Source organism: Schistocerca nitens, chromosome 7 (genome assembly GCF_023898315.1).
Source record: "Schistocerca nitens isolate TAMUIC-IGC-003100 chromosome 7, iqSchNite1.1, whole genome shotgun sequence".
Classification (NCBI taxonomy): Eukaryota; Metazoa; Arthropoda; class Insecta; order Orthoptera; family Acrididae; genus Schistocerca; species Schistocerca nitens.
In genome coordinates, this window is record NC_064620.1 from 377,447 (window position 1) to 393,282 (window position 15,836).

Sequence of the window (15,836 nt, forward strand, 5' to 3'; positions counted from 1 at the left end):
GTGATACAGAGGCAGCAGTGCAGAGAGAACAGACCACTCGAGACGATTGGCAAGCTGAGCAATGCAGAAGGATAGGTTCAAATGGGAATAGGTGTGCTTGGAGTCTGAAAGGAGCGTGTATGCTCCCTTGTTAAAGCAGATGAGGTTAAGTTGATTGAGAAGGTCAGCCAACAGGGCACCTCTTGGAAAGGTTCTGGGAGAATCCCAAAGGGGATGGTGCGCATTAAAGTCGCTGAGCAGCAGAAAGGGATGAAGTAATTGCCCAATAAGCTTGAGGAAGTCTGCCCTGGTGACATCAAATGACGGAGGGGTGTGAACAGTACAAAGGTATAAGGTCAAGTGAGGAAGGAAAATATGAAATGCAGTAGCTTGGAGCTGGGTAGTCAGGGAGAGGGGTTGACTGTGATCATCATCCCGGATGAGCAGCATTACTCCCCTATAACGGAAATGCTGTCCTCAGGGGGAAGGTCATAGCAGACCAGGGAGAAATGAGTAAACTCAAAGCGGTCGTGAGGATGCAATTTTGTTTCCTGGAGGCAGAGTACAAGGGGACCCAGCGATCTAAGAGCAGCCGTAAGTCCTCTTTGTTGGACTGAAGGCTGCGAACATTCCATTGGAGGAGAGTTATGATGAGGAAACATGAAGAGGTGTCACCTCAGCGGCTGCCAAGTGTCAGCCTTAAAAGACTCACTACTACAGGCACAAAGGCTGGAGGATCCTGCTCCACGAGGTCTACAGAGGTGTTGGCATTCTCGTTCTGCCTGTCTGCGGATTACAGTGCAGAAAAACAGTTGGTGGCGCGCAACGGGGACACACAGGTCGGCCAGGCGAGGGTATCACATGAAGACACTGTCAGAGAGGAACTCCCAGTCAGCGAAGGAGAAGATCATTTTCCTTTGTTTGATTTACTGGAGCCTTTCTGGTTGGCAGATTTGCAGAAGACTGAGATGTTTGTAGGCTGGAGGGACATAGGAAGTCTTCGTGGGAGTATTCCTTCTGTCCTTTCCAGCCTGCCAGTTGTGTAGCAGGTGGCCAATGAGGCGAAAGTTTGGTGGCTTGTTGCACAACTGGAGTAGGAGGCGGGAACGCTCCCGTGATGCTGAGCAATTTCATAATCATGGCGCTAAATTTGTTGTTGCATGTCTGCATGGTCATGTTCATGTTCTTCGTGGACCGAGACGTAGCAGGAACAGTACTGTAGGTGCCAGATGATACAATGCAAGGTTTTTGACTAGCTAACAACTTGCGAGCAACTGGGTAAGGCACTTTTTTCTTAACCTGAACCTCCTGCATAGCACGCTTGTCGAGATATGTGGGACAATCTTGGGAATAGGTGGCATGGTCGCCGCTACAGTTGATACAGTGGTGAGAAGGAGGCAGACATTGGCCCTCATGAGCATCCCTACACCACAGGTTACACATTTTGCTGGATGTTGACAGGACATTAGAGTGCGGTTGTAACAATGACACTGGTAACAACATATCGGGTTCGAAATGTGCAGTCGCACTGTGATAACTTCATGGCATGATTTTATCTTGGACAGAAGCAAAACACCATCAAAAGTGACAAAAAGAGTGGTGCGGGCACTAAGGATGCATCTACCTTCTTCATCACCCAATGGACTGCAATGACACCGTGATCAGAGAGGTACGTTTGGATTTCTGCCTCAGTCAGACCATCAAGCAGCCTAGTGTAAATAACATCACGAGAAGAATTCAGCATTCGATGGGCCTCAATGCAAACAAGATAGCCATGGAGGAATGAAGCTGCAAGCAGTTGTGTTTGAGAATCAGAAGGTCTCCAAAAGCAAAGTGCCATTTTGTAAACGAGAGCAGGATTTCACAGGGCCAGCAATTGCATCTACACCTTTCTGAACAATAAATGGATTTACTGTAGTGAAGGACTGAAAGTCTTCAGTATGTGAAACCACCAGGACTGTGGTGCAGCTGGGAGGGCCTTTGAATTGTCAGCCTCATTGTTTTTGCATTTGGTCAGCGTTAACATTGAAAATGATGATTGGCTTATTGCGAGAAAATCCCCCACGATTGTCAGCATCTCCGATGGCGAGTTCCTTCCAACTGGGGGGCCTCCCCTCATGGACCTCCCAAAAACCTGACAGTGGGAACAATCGGCAATTTGGGAAGGTAGCAGCTCAGGCAATAGCGCCTCCCTAGGCCTCGCCTCTACCAGGGGGGTACGTGCAAACCCTACTTGTCAACCTGAAGTTGGTAATTACACGTTACCCAGTCACCTGCTACACATCAGATGCCTGGGCTGGCCTTCAGGGGCCAAGAGGAGAAAGAAGAAAAAGAGGAACCTCAAATGCCGAAGCAGAGGAATGATAGGAGAACGGGAATGAAAAAAGAAAGAAGGAACTGAAGACAGTGTTGAGACTATTCTGATATCGCCAACTAAATATGCAGAACACATTTCCAACAACATCCCAGACATGTTCCCCAAGGAAGGGGGAAAAAGAATAGCATGAGAATAGACATGCAGCACGGAAGGTTTGGTTTTGTTTTGCTTTAGGGTGCAAAAAACAAGTGGGGTCATATGCGCCCAAGTCAAAACAATAGAACACGAAGACAGAGAGGAGTTAACATCAGTCCCAACTGACTTAACAGAAGACAGCTAAAAACAGGCAGGTGGAAAAATGGTTAAAAACAACACCATACAGAAATGGCGATCCAAAACTAAAAATTAAATGGCCTTCACCATATTACGTTGGCAGATAAAAAGTAAAACACAGTCGACAGCCAGCGCGTCATTTGCTAAAACGGCCGATAAATCAGACGGCAAACCCAAGCGGGAACATAAACAGTTAAAAAAATGGGCATTCCATCAAGAAGTGGTGAACAGTTAAAATTTGGTCGCAAAGTATACAAAGTGGTGGGGTAGCACAACTTATCAAATGACGATGGCTAAAAAGGCAATATCCAATATGCAGCCTAGTTAAAATGACCTCATCCCGGCGGGATGGCCGAGATGAGGTCGTCCAAGCTGCTGGGAGAGGCCTAATAAGCCAGAGCTTATTCCTGTGAAGGAAGGACCACTGGCAATGCCAAAGGGACACAACCTCCTGACAGATGGCAACACAGAGATCACTGGAGAGATTATAGGTACTGAGGTATGAGGACTGCAGCCTTGGCAGCAGCATAAGCAGCTTTCTTTCCTGGCAGACCGACATAACCAGGAACACACAGAAACATCACAAGAGTGAGCAAGAGACACTTTTCCTGAACCTGCTGCACTAACGGATGGGCAGTGTACAGTGCAAGTAGGCTTTGAAGAGTGATGAGTGAGCCTGAGCAGAGGACACAACTGAAAAGGCTGTGTCACCATATGTACTCCGTGACCCGATACAAGGCAAAGAGCTCGGCTGTAAATACTAACCAGTGGGCTGGAAGGCAATATCGAAAAACACGGATGCCAATGATGAAGCTACAACCGACCCCACAGTCAGTCCAAGAGCCATCAGTGTGTACAAAGCTACTATTGTGAAGTTCCGTGCAAAGGTCGTGAAACTGAAGGCAATAGACCGCGGCTGGAACAGCGTCCTTAGGAAGAGAATGAAGGCCAAGGTTAACATGGGCCACTTCACACGTTGCAGGTGGCATGAAGTTAAGCTGCTGTAGCAAGTGCCGAAAGCAGACTCCAGTAGGTAAGAGAGAAGAGGGATGCGCTCCATACTGACAATCAAAGGAATCATCAAAGGAGGCATAGGATGGGTAGCCACGCGTGGCAGACAAACGGCATGCATACCTGCCGAGGAGAAAACCACAGCGGTAGGACAGTGATAGTTCATCAGCTTCAGCATACAGACTCTCAATCAAGTTAGTGTAAAAGGCACCTGTAGCCAAAGAGATACCATGATGGTGGATAGTGTTGAGATGCCGTTAGAGGGATGGGTGTGCAGACGCATAAACAAAGTACCCATAATGAGATTTTCACTCTGCAGCGGAGTGCGCGCTGATATGAAACTTCCTGGGAGATTAAAACCGTGTGCCGGACCGAGACTTGAACTCGGGACCTTTGCCTTTTGCGGGCAAGTGCTCTACCAACTGAGCCACCCAAGCACGACTCACGCCCCGTCCTCACAGCTTCACTTCTGCCAGTACCTTGTCTCCTACCTTCCAAACTTTACAGAAGCTCATTCTGGAAACATCCCCCAGGCTGTGGCTAAGCCATGTCTCCGCAATATCCTTTCTTTCAGGAGTGCTAGTTCTGCAAGGTTCGCAGGAGAGCTTCTGTAAAGTTTGGAAGGTAGGAGACAAGGTACTGGCAGAAGTTAAGCTGTGAGGATGGGGCGTGAGTCGTGCTTGGGTAGCTCAGTTGGTAGAGCACTTGCCCGCGAAAGGCAAAGGTCCCGAGTTTGAGTCTCGGTCCGGCGCACAGTTTTAATCTGCCAGGAAGTTTCAAAGTACCCATAGTCTGGTAACCGAAGATTTCGTTGCATGGCAGTCAAAGTGGGACAGTGCACCAGAATAGGGCCAGTGTACCAGAATAGGGCCAGTGCACCAGAATATGGGCCACTGTCAACTGGGCGCCACATCGACACTGAGGCGGGTCTTCATGGCGCAGGAGGTAGATGTGGGTCTCCCAAGCATGGCCAATGTGGAGCCGGCAGAGAACCACAGAGTCCCTGCGAGAGGACTGCCACACATTCGTAGTCTCCTTAATGGCGTGCAGTTTGTTGTGTGTACTGAGATGATGCCATTCCGTCTCCCAAAGCAAAACCTGGTGATGTAAAAACGAACACAGGTCAGTTATTGGAATGCCGATCTCCATAAGCGGTTTCCGTGTAGCCTGTTCGGCCAATCTGTCAGCAAGTTCACTGCCTTGGATTCTGATGTGTTCTGGGGTCCACACAAACACCACTGAACAACCAGGCTGCTCCATGGCATAGATGGACTCCTGGATGGACGCTACCAAAAGGTGACTAGGGTAGCACTGGTCGATAGCTTGTAGGCTGCTCAAGGAGTCAGTACACAGAAGAAACGACTCCCCAGAGCATGAATGGATGTGCTCAAGAGCATGAGATATACCCACCAGCTCTGCAGTGAAAACACTGCAGCCATCGAGCAAGGGATGCTGTTCAATATGTCCTCCACAGACACACGAGAAGCCGACTTGACCATCAGCCATTGAGCCGTCACTGTAAATCACTTCATGGCCTCGGTACATGTCAAGAATCGAGATGAAGTCACAGCGGAGAGCCGTGGGATGAACTGAATCCTTTGGGACATGTGAAAGGTCCAGGTGTAAGCGATTTGACCTCAAGTATAGGTGGCAAAGGCAAGGACTCCAGTTCAGACAGAAGGGATCGGATGTGAACTGCAACTGTAAGCCCTGACCTGGGCCGCCGATGCGGGAAATGAACTGCCGTGGGTGGGAAAAGGAGACAATGATTCGGATGCGCAGGAGAACTACAAGCGTGTGCAATGTAACTGGCGAGCAGTTGTGCACACCTGACCTGCAATGGAGAGACTCCAACCTCCGCAAGGACACTGGTCACCAGACTCATCCTAAAAGCTCCCGTCGCTAGTCGAACGACACAGTGGTGCAATGGATCAAGTAAACGCAACGCTGAGGACACTGTCGAACCATAAATCAGACTCCCATAGTCACGGCGGGATTGAAAAAGGGCTCTGTACAGCAGCAGCAGCAGCAGCAGCGGCGTAGAGGGATCTGCACCCTAGTCGGTGTTGGCCAGGCAGCGGAGGGCATTGATGAGGTGCTTCCAGCACTTCCGCTTAAGCTGACAAAGGTGAGGAAGCCAAGTCAATCAGGCATCGAAAACCAGTCCTAAAAATCAATACATCTCCACTACAGTGAGGGGATAGTCAGTAAGGCAAAGTTTTGGTACCGGATGAATGGTACAACGCCGACAGACATGCATTGCACACGACTTTGTAGCCGAAAACTGAAAGCCGTGGGCTAGAGCCCCTGTTTGTGCCTTGTTAATAGCTCCCTGGACACGCCGCTCAGCAACCCCTGAGCTGGTGGAGCAGTACAAAATGCAGAAGTCATCTGCATACACAGAGGGTGAAATGGACAGCCCTACAGCTGCTGCTTGACCATTAATGGCCACTAAAAATAGAGACACACTCAATACAGAGCCCTGCGGGACCCCATTCTCCTGGATATGGGGGGGGGGACTATGGGAGGCACCAACTTGGACAAGGAAAGAACCAAGTGACAAGAAATTCTAGATAAACATCTGGAGCGAGCCTCGGATACCCCACTCATATAATCTACCAATGATATGATGTCTCCAGGTGGTGTCATACACTTTTTGTAAATAAAAAAAGACGGCAACAAGGTGTTGGTGTCCGGGAAAGGATGTTCAGATGGCAGACTCGAGGGACACAAGATTATCAATGATAGAGCAACCCTTGCAGAAGCCACCCTGGCACGGAGCCAGTACGCCACGTGACTCCAGGACCCAACCCAACCGCTGACACACCATATGTTCCAGCAGCTTACAAACAACGTTAGTGAGGCTGATGGGCCGATAGCTATCCACATCAAGCGGGTTTTTGCCAGGTTTGAGCACTGGTATGATGGTGCTCTCCCGTCAGTGTGACAGAAAGACGCCATCTCATCAGATCCGGCTGAAGATCACGAGGAGATGTCGCTTGTAGTCAGACGAGAGATGTTTAATCATCTGTCTGTGGATCCGACTGGGCCCAGGAGCTGTGCCAGGGCAATGAACAAGGGCACTGAGGAGCTCCCACTCTGTAAATGGGGCGTTATAGGGTTCACTGTGGCGTGTAGTGAAACAGAGGACTTTCCTTACCATCCGCCGTTTGAGAGTGCGAAAGGCTGGGGGTAATTCAGTCCTCAGCAAAGTGCCTGGCAATCGCGTTTGCGGCGGTAGATAACACGCCATTTATGTTAACACCAGGAACACTGTTCGGGTCTGGTACCCGAGAACTCATTTGAGCTCTGTCCAGACTTGGGAAGGTGACGTATGGCACCCAATGGTTGACACGTACTTCTCCCAACACTCCTGTTTCCGCCTTCTGATAAGCTGGCAAAAACTGGCATGGAGCTGTTTAAAGGCTATGAGGTGCTCCAGGGAAGGATGCCACTTATGCCGCTGTAGAGCTCCTCGCCTACACTCCTTAATTGCCTCAGTGACCTGCGACTACCACCAAGGGATTGTCTTTCGCCGGGGGCACCATAAAGGACAAAGGATTGCGTTTTCTGCTGCAGAAACGATCGTTGTAGTTACCTGCTCAACCACCACGTCGATGTTACTGTGTGGGGGAGATTGAACGGTGACAGCAAAGGTGAAGGCTTCCCGGTCTGCCTGGTTTAAAGCCCATCTGGGTAGGAATCTGTGGGCCTGACGCCGGGGCAGTGACAGGAAGATGGGGAAGTGGTCACTACCACGCAGTTCGTCATGTGCTCTCCAGTGCAAATATGGGAGAAGGCCAGGACTGCAAACCGAGAGATCAATGGCCCGAATATGTGCCATGTGCCACACTGAAATGTGTGGCGGCCCCAGTATGTAAGAGGCATAGGGTGAGTTGTGGGAGTAAATTTTCGACATCTCTGCCTCAGCCAGTAAAAACTGTGCCACCCCACAAGGGCTTATGAGCATTAAAATCTCCTGAAGTAGGAAATGTTTTGGGAGTTGATCAATCGACGCAGCCAATGCATTCAGGGGTACTGCACCATCTTGAGGAAGATATACTTTGCAGACAGTTATTTCCTGAAACTTCCTGGCTGATTAAAACTGTGTGTCGGACCGAGACTCGAACTCGGGACCTTTGCCTTTCGCGGGCAAGTGCTCTACCGACTGAGCTACCCGAGCACGACTCATGCCCCGTCCTCACAGCTTTACTTCTGCAAGTACCTCGTCTCCTACCTTTCTTACAGGAGTGCTAGTTCTGCAAGGTTCGCAGGAGAGCTTCTGTAAAGTTCGGAAGGTAGGAGATGAGGTACTGGCAGAAGTAAAGCTGTGAGGACGGGGCATGAGTGGTGCTCGGGTAGCTCAGTCGGTAGAGCACTTGCCCGCGAAAGGCAAAGGTCCCGAGTTCGAGTCTCGGTCTGGCACACAGTTTTAATCTGCCAGGAAGTTTCATATCAGCGCACATTCCGCTGTAGAGTGAAAATTTCATTCTAGTTATTTCCCATATTGTTCTTATCTTGACAGCCACAGCTCCAGGAGTGGTTTGAAGGGGCACAGGTTCACTGCATACCGAGTTCAGGACATAGACGCAAACTCCACTTGACACTCTATTATAGTTGCTACAGTTTCTGTAATATCCCTTATAGCCACAGAGGGCAGGAGTCAGCATTGCTGGGAACCAGGTTTCCTGTAGGGCAATGCAGAACAGGTGTAAAGCTTAGCAGTTGACGTGGCTCAGCCAGGTGGTGGAAAAAAGCGCAGCAATTCCACTGGAGGATGATGTTATGGTGAGGCTGGGAACGCATGAAGTGTGCAAGGAGGCAGGTTATGCCTCAGGGTCGCCTGCTGCCTCCAACTGAGTATTTGTAGCCATTTATATGGTGGATGAGGCATTGGTGAGATCCCGGTCCACAGGGAATGCTAACATCTCTACTGCATCCTCAGATGCAGAATTGATGGGGAGTGGTGGTGATGGGGCCACCAGAGGGTCCTGTTTCTTAGCAGACAACTACTTCTCTTTAGGGGATTGCCAGGAAGATTTCTCCGAAGCAGCTTCAGGCAGGGAGGAAGACCGTGAAGCTCTTCGTCCAGCAGCTTTTGGCTCCTCGAACCACTGGCACGTGTCCGCCGTGGCATTAGTGGAGACTTCAGGAGAGAGGGCCCCGAGGGACCCCTTCCGCACGAGAGGATCCGGAGGAGGCTGTTGCTTCTCCAGCAAGGGGGAGGGGACCAATGCCCCCTGCATTTGGGGAGGGGGGGCGGAGGGGGTCTTGCTACTAAAGTAGGTGCTTTGGGAGCAAAGGAGGAAGATTTGCCCCCCCCCCCTACCACCAAGGGGGTGGATGTATTCTGGTGGCCCAGAGGGCCCACTGCTCGTGGCACACAGCAAGGAACCACTGGCACTCGGGACGGCGATGTCGATGTAGCTGCAGCGTATGTCAACATCAATCAAATGGGGTGTAATCTTTCGAATTTACGTTTAGCCTCTGTGTAAGTCAACTGGTCCAGGGTCTTGTATTCCATGACTTTCTGCTCTTTTTGGAGTACTGGGCAGCCTGGTGAGCAGGGGGAGTGGTGCTCCCCACAGTTGAGATGCAAGTGGGAGGTGGCACACACAAAGTATCTGGGGGCAGTGGACGTCCGCAGTCTTGACGTGTGACACTGGAAGTGCAGCGGGAAGACGTGCCCGAACTTCCAGCACTTAAAGCACCGCATAGGGGGAGGGACGTACGGTTTAAGGTCACAGCACTAAACCGTCACCTCAATGAATCACCCTCAAAGGCCAAGATGAAGGCACCGATAGCAACCCTGTTGTCTTTGGGTCCCCTGTAAACACACCGGATGAAATGCACAGCTTGCCGTTCTAAATTGGCGGGGAGCTCGTCGTCAGACTGCGAGAGGAGGTCATGATGGAAAATAATGCCCTGGACCATGTTGAGGCCTTTATGGGGAGTGACGGAAACAGGAATATCACCCAGCTTGTCACAGGCAAGTAATGCTCAGGATCAGGCTGGGGATGCTGTCTGAATCAAGACTGTGCCATTTCGCGTCTTGGACAGTGCTGTCACTTCTCCAAACTTATCCTCAAGGTGTTCAACAAAAAATTGAGGCTTCGTAGGCAGAAAAAGAGTCTCCATCAGTTCTGCTACAGACAAAAACTGAGGCGAATATGGCTCTCTCCATTCTGTAGATCTATGTTCCTCCCATGGTGTAGCGAGGGAGGGAAAGAATTTGGGGTCATACCTGTCAGCATTGTCTTCTATCTTGCCCTTCTTATAGACTGCTGGTGCCGTACAGTCACCAGCAAGAGATGACTCAGTCCGCTTCATTGCAGGTCATCTGCCCTGATGCCACCCACTCTGATCAGGGGCTCTCCCCACGGGCGCCACCCAGCCACAGCAGAGGCCAACTGGCATGATGGCCGTTGCCAGGAGTCCTGATGCCCCAGGAAGACAGGCATCTACTCCTTGGCATACGTAGGGAGTTCACAGCTCAGGCATCAGCAGTGTGATCCCTGTGTTCTCAGGGGGCTACCACCAAATGGGTATATGACGGTCCCACCACAACGGACTGGCTACCGTGCTGAGTATTGGGTGCAGAGAAATCTTATACTGTCATGGGGGCGAAAGAGGACAGGGGACAACGGAAGAAGATGACATAGCCCGGAAAGTGTCTTTGCCCAAACAGTTGAATCGCAGGTGGAGATGCAAAGCCATGACAAGAGATTCAGAATGAATCTAAGGGCACTCGTGCACCATATAAGGCATCCTTCCCCATATGGCCCACACTTCTGTAGAATTTTGAAAGTGACAGGTCAAACCACAGAACGAGACCTGAGCTCATAGAGCCGAAAAGTGTTAGACACCTTTTAGTCGCCTCTTACGACAGGCACGAATACCTCAGGCCTATTCTAACCCCCAGAACTGCAGGGGGAGTGTAACCTGACATGTGTCCGAGCTTTCATTTCATCGGACGGCTCAGTCTGCATTCGGGGAAGGCATGCTCACATGCCACCTCCTCCCTCGGATTATGAGTTGGATTGGTGGCCGCCCTCCACGCCTTCGCACACCAACCGAACGGAGATGGAGCTTCCGGTCGTGCGCCTGCCACCTCTCACGCCGACGCTGACACCCACACGACTCTCCCCCCCCCCCCCCTCAGGGCTCTTAGGCCGTACTCCGTACTCCAGGGAGAGTGGGGGGGCTCTGTGGCATCGATACGTCACATAGACCACACAAATTACAATCTTTGGAACATTAACTGCTCTGATGAGCCATGTTTAATTCAGTTTGCCTTTGCACTTCATGGAGTGTTCAGGGGTATCAGTCTTTATGGCAAAATACAGGGTGATTCAAAAAGAATACCACAACTTTAGGAATTTAAAACTCTGCAATGACAAAAGGCAGAGCTAAGCACTATCTGTTGGCGAATTAAGGGAGCTATAAAGTTTCATTTAGTTGTACATTTGTTCGCTTGAGGCACTGTTGACTAGGCGTCAGCGTCAGTTGATGCTAAGATGGCGACCGCTCAACAGAAAGCTTTTTGTGTTATTGAGTACGGCAGAAGTGAATCGATGACAGTTGTTCCGCGTGCATTTCGGACGAAGTATGGTGTTAAACCTCCTGATAGGTGGTGTATTAAACGTTGGTATAAACAGTTTACAGAGAATGGGTGTTTGTGCATAGGGAAAAGTTCTGGACGGCCGAGAACGAGTGATGAAAATGTAGCACGCATCCAGCAAGCATTTGTTCGTAGCCCAGGAAAATCGACTCACAGAGCTAGCAGAGAGCTGCAAATTCCACAATCAACTGTATGGAGAGTCCTACGAAAAAGGTTAGTTATGAAACCTTATCGTCTGAAATTGGTTCAAGCACTGTCTGCAGCTGATAAGATTAAAAGAATCGATTTCTGTGATTTTATCCATGCTCAAATGGAAACAGATGAATCTTTCATTTCAAAGATTGTGTTTAGTGATGAAGCAACTTTCCACACTAACGGGAAAGTCAACCGTCACAATGTCTGTATATTGGGCACTGAGAATCTGCGGGAAACAACTCAGTATGAACGTGACTCGCCTAAGGTGAACGTTTTCTGTGCCATTTCAGCCAATAAAGTTTTTGGTCCCTTTTTCTTCGAAGGTGCTACTGTAACTGGACTACAGTATCTGGAGATGTTAGAGAATTGGCTGTTCCCTCAGCTCGAACAAGAAGCACAATTCATATTTCAGCAGGATGGAGCGCCACCACATTGGCACTTATCTGTCCGTAACTACCTGAACGTCAACTACCCGAGGCGATGGATCGGCCGCCAGGCAGTCCGTGACAGAGCACTTCATCACTGGCCTCCAAGAAGCCCTGATCTTACCCCCTGCGATTTTTTCTTATGGGGGTATGTTAAGGATATGGTGTTTTGGCCACCTCTCCCAGCCACCATTGATGATTTGAAACGAGAAATAACAGCAGCTATCAAAACTGTTACGCCTGATATGCTACAGAGAGTGTGGAACGAGTTGGAGTATCGGGTTGATATTGCTCGTGTGTCTGGAGGGGGCCATATTGAACATCTCTGAACTTGTTTTTGAGTGAAAAAAACCTTTTTAAATACTCTTTGTAATGATGTATAACAGAAGGTTATATTATGTTTCTTTCATTAAATACACATTTTTAAAGTTGTGGTATTCTTTTTGAATCACCCTGTATATGTGTATATTGAAAACTTGGAAATTGTTTATTACATATATTACGATCCGTATCCAGAATCCCATACTGTCTTTAAGATGACTGAACGACTGTCAGCCGGAATACTGTGGCAAGATACCTGTCACCCTATTTCACCTTTGATATTTCATGAAACACACTACAGCTTTTCAATGGGATATTACATACTATCTAATGCATACATTGAGTTATTTGAAAAACTAGAAACTTCTCCTTCCATTGCGAACATCTGTAGAAACACTTACCTACATCTACAAACAAATTCTGCAAACCATTGTGATGTGTATGGCGCGGAGTATTCAGCTCTGTACCACAGGTCCTTCAACTTGTGAGCATAGTGCAGTAAAAATAACTGCTTAAATGCCTCTGTGTGCACTGCAATTACTGTAATATTGTCTTCACAGGCTTATGATATCAAAACACCTAACACTGGTTCTTGAAGTGGCATATGCTTGAAAAATATCCTGTGAAGCTTATTTACAAAGCTTCACAGGATTTTTCCAGTTTTATAAGCATTTATGTTATTTTCTTCCAAGGGTCACTGTGTGACCATTCATGCAGCCCTTCTACGTTTACACCATTTGGATTAACAATTTACTACTAAGTAGGGCTATCATTTTTGGGACACTGCTTGGGATGAATTTACTGAAAAACATTATAGCGATATCGAATCAGATATTACTCACAAAGACACAAAAAGAACAGTTACCTGAAGCAAACTGGAGGAGGGAAACTGACAACATGAATAAAACTCAAATACTTGCAGTTCTAATATACACAAGGTCAGTAGAGTAAGGACAGAACACAAACGCTATTGACACTGTGGATGAAAACCAGCAACTCCTTTTCACAACAATGCACATTCCTTTTATATGTGCAAGGAAACTGGACAGTCTAGCCATTTATGATGAAGTGTTACAGTGTCACCTAACCACATTTGACAAAAATGAAAGGTTTGCCAGCATGTTGAGAGAAAGCCGCCGCTACCCCCCCCCCCCCCCCAATGACAGTAATAAAGCAATAATAAGAATAAAATTATGATTTGCAATGTGTGGCAGAGGTCCAAAATGCACAGACTGGGCCAATATGACAATGATGCAAAGGCCCTACCAATTAACCATCATACATACAGTGTTAAGTTTGACCTTTGAACTGACTTACACAGCCAGTTATTGTATGACCTACAGTTTAATGTGGATTGTAAACCATGGTGTAACTTGGCATTTTTCGTATCAACAAACATTGCCAGAGGTAAGAGACATGATAAATAAAAATTCTAGGATTGACCACAGATCAAACCCAAAACCTTTGGATTTATAATCTGGAACTTTACAACTAATCCAAGCTTCCTTCTACATGAAAGGAACGAGATGCAGTGTTACAATGTCATAAGCTGCAAGTCATCAGATTCTGAAACACACGACTAAAAATGCATCGAAGAGGAAGAAAATAAAGAAAAACCTTTGTTTTGAAGAGTCCTTTGCAACCAAAACAAAACAAAACAAAAAAACTTCAGTACGCAGCAAAAGTTGTGTTGCAAAAGCCAGGCAAACTGCTTGAATACAAATATGGGTGACAAAGAGTGGCATTGTAATGAAAGAATATGACCTTTGGAGTAAACTATAGTTATTATATTACTGTATTCTGAATTTCACAAGATATGCATCATTTTTTATATTCCAAACTTATCTGTCACTTAAAATTTGCTTCCTTTTTACAATGGTTCTCCTCTCATATGAATAAACACGCTAAAGCAAGTAAAGGAAGTATAGACTCACAGTAAATTTCTTGCTGCGCTGCCAGGTTTCAGTGTTCTCAACACGTGCTGACGGAGGTGACACTCCTACAGTATGAACAGCTGGCCTCCCTTTCGTGTTTGGCCACACATCGCACATGTTTGCCAATGAGTCCCACAGCAGCTGCAGAATAGGACAGCATATTGCATCTGTTCGTGTCATTGTAGCACAACACTCCACAACCACTAATGAAAGACTGACCATGACAGCCTTCCTGCATAGTTAAACTTACCGCTGCTCACAGACTGATAAGATAAAGCCAAGGACTAAAGATTATGTAACTGGTTGCCGGTCTGTTTACCTTCATCAGGGTACTTAATCCACATAGAACATTAATATTAAACAATGCTACTGACTGACTATTTTGTCTGATAACATTTTTATCACTTTTTGCATTCCAGTCATCACTAATAGGTTCTACCTGGTACCAACTTTTTAATTAAATTTGAAGGCTAAGTTAATTTTAAAAAATGCAAAAAATATATGTCAGTTTTTGGAAACAATATTAAACGCAATGAAAATGTACGGTAATGAATACTCTTACATCTACTTATGACTGAATATTTACGGAAAGTGCCTCCTTTCACATGTCAGCACTTAAAACCAAACACATTAACCATTACAAGAAGCAACCGCCGGCCGATGCACGAGAAGACGCAAATTTTTCAGTATAAGATATTCGTTTACATTCTCAGAGCGTGGAATTGATGTATTAATGAATTATTTAACTGTTTTCATTTAAACGGAGTTAAACATACCAGTATATGCGAACGGCAAGCAAGTGATCATAACATAAATAGCAGCTTGTCTTAGTTTGAATATAATTTGAAGCACTTTTCCTAAGCGCGTTGAATAACAATGGCTCACATGAAATGACAAATCCACTTCTTACCTGTCTAACGGCTCAATCGCCTTTAAACACATGTATGGCCATGCACACGTAGATTGTGCAGCGAGGACACTTTATTACTCAAGCCTTCAAAGACTCTAAGCAATATTATGTCACCTAAATGTTCAACATGTTCAACATGTTAGGCATCATTTGTGCGTTATTTTCACCTGCAGTTAATAAAAAAATTTTACGTCCTAAAAGAACTTTGTGTCCATCTAATTAATTAGTGCGCTTCACAAGCTATATGACAGGTTATTAAAAACCTTACACAAAATAATGGTCACTGTTTAACCAAATAGCATTTCTGCTTTCATCCTGAACTTGACACATCGTTTAACCATCACACATACATACAAAACGTAAACATAAACAAAAACTTACCGTTTGAGTAAAATGTAATTTTCTTTTTCAATTAATATGCAGACTGTCGCAACAACGGTGGCACGTTCAATGTTTCTCAAACTCAAATCTGCTGCCCATTCGGAATTTGACAACACATCTCACTTACTACATAAAAGCACTTCCCGCATGTTTCACCAGAAACGTCATTCCGTAGACAAATCAGATCTTGGACTCTGAGTAATTATGCTTTCGTAAGAGCAACCAAAGATATATATTCTTCCTCACTCTTGAGTTGATAAATATTCCAGGGAATCACAGTCTTCTCTAATGAAAACTTTAACGGTACATATACTATCCTGGGAATTATTTTTACTTAATTATTGTACCTCTGATATGTTTAATTATACTCCGTCATATTCCGCTTAAATAGATTATGTTCCAAGACGTT

General features: G+C 46.9%; 1 protein-coding gene across 2 annotated transcripts in view; it reads right to left on the bottom strand.

Moving 5' to 3' along the window:
* Positions 1 to 15,607, bottom strand: part of LOC126195128 (serine/threonine-protein kinase Sgk2-like) — a 119,541-nt gene extending 103,934 nt beyond the window's left edge. The window contains exons 1-2 of one of the 2 annotated variants that reach the window (XM_049933624.1): positions 15,047 to 15,146; positions 14,137 to 14,277 (exon numbers count right to left, since the gene is read on the bottom strand). In XM_049933624.1, the coding sequence (XP_049789581.1) occupies positions 14,137 to 14,253 (117 nt within the window). In that variant the 5' untranslated portion in view covers positions 14,254 to 14,277; positions 15,047 to 15,146. Of the gene's footprint in view, positions 1 to 14,136; positions 14,278 to 15,046; positions 15,147 to 15,427 lie in introns of those variants that run through there. The other variant, XM_049933623.1, reaches the window with a different exon arrangement.
* Positions 15,608 to 15,836: the final 229 nt, after the last annotated feature.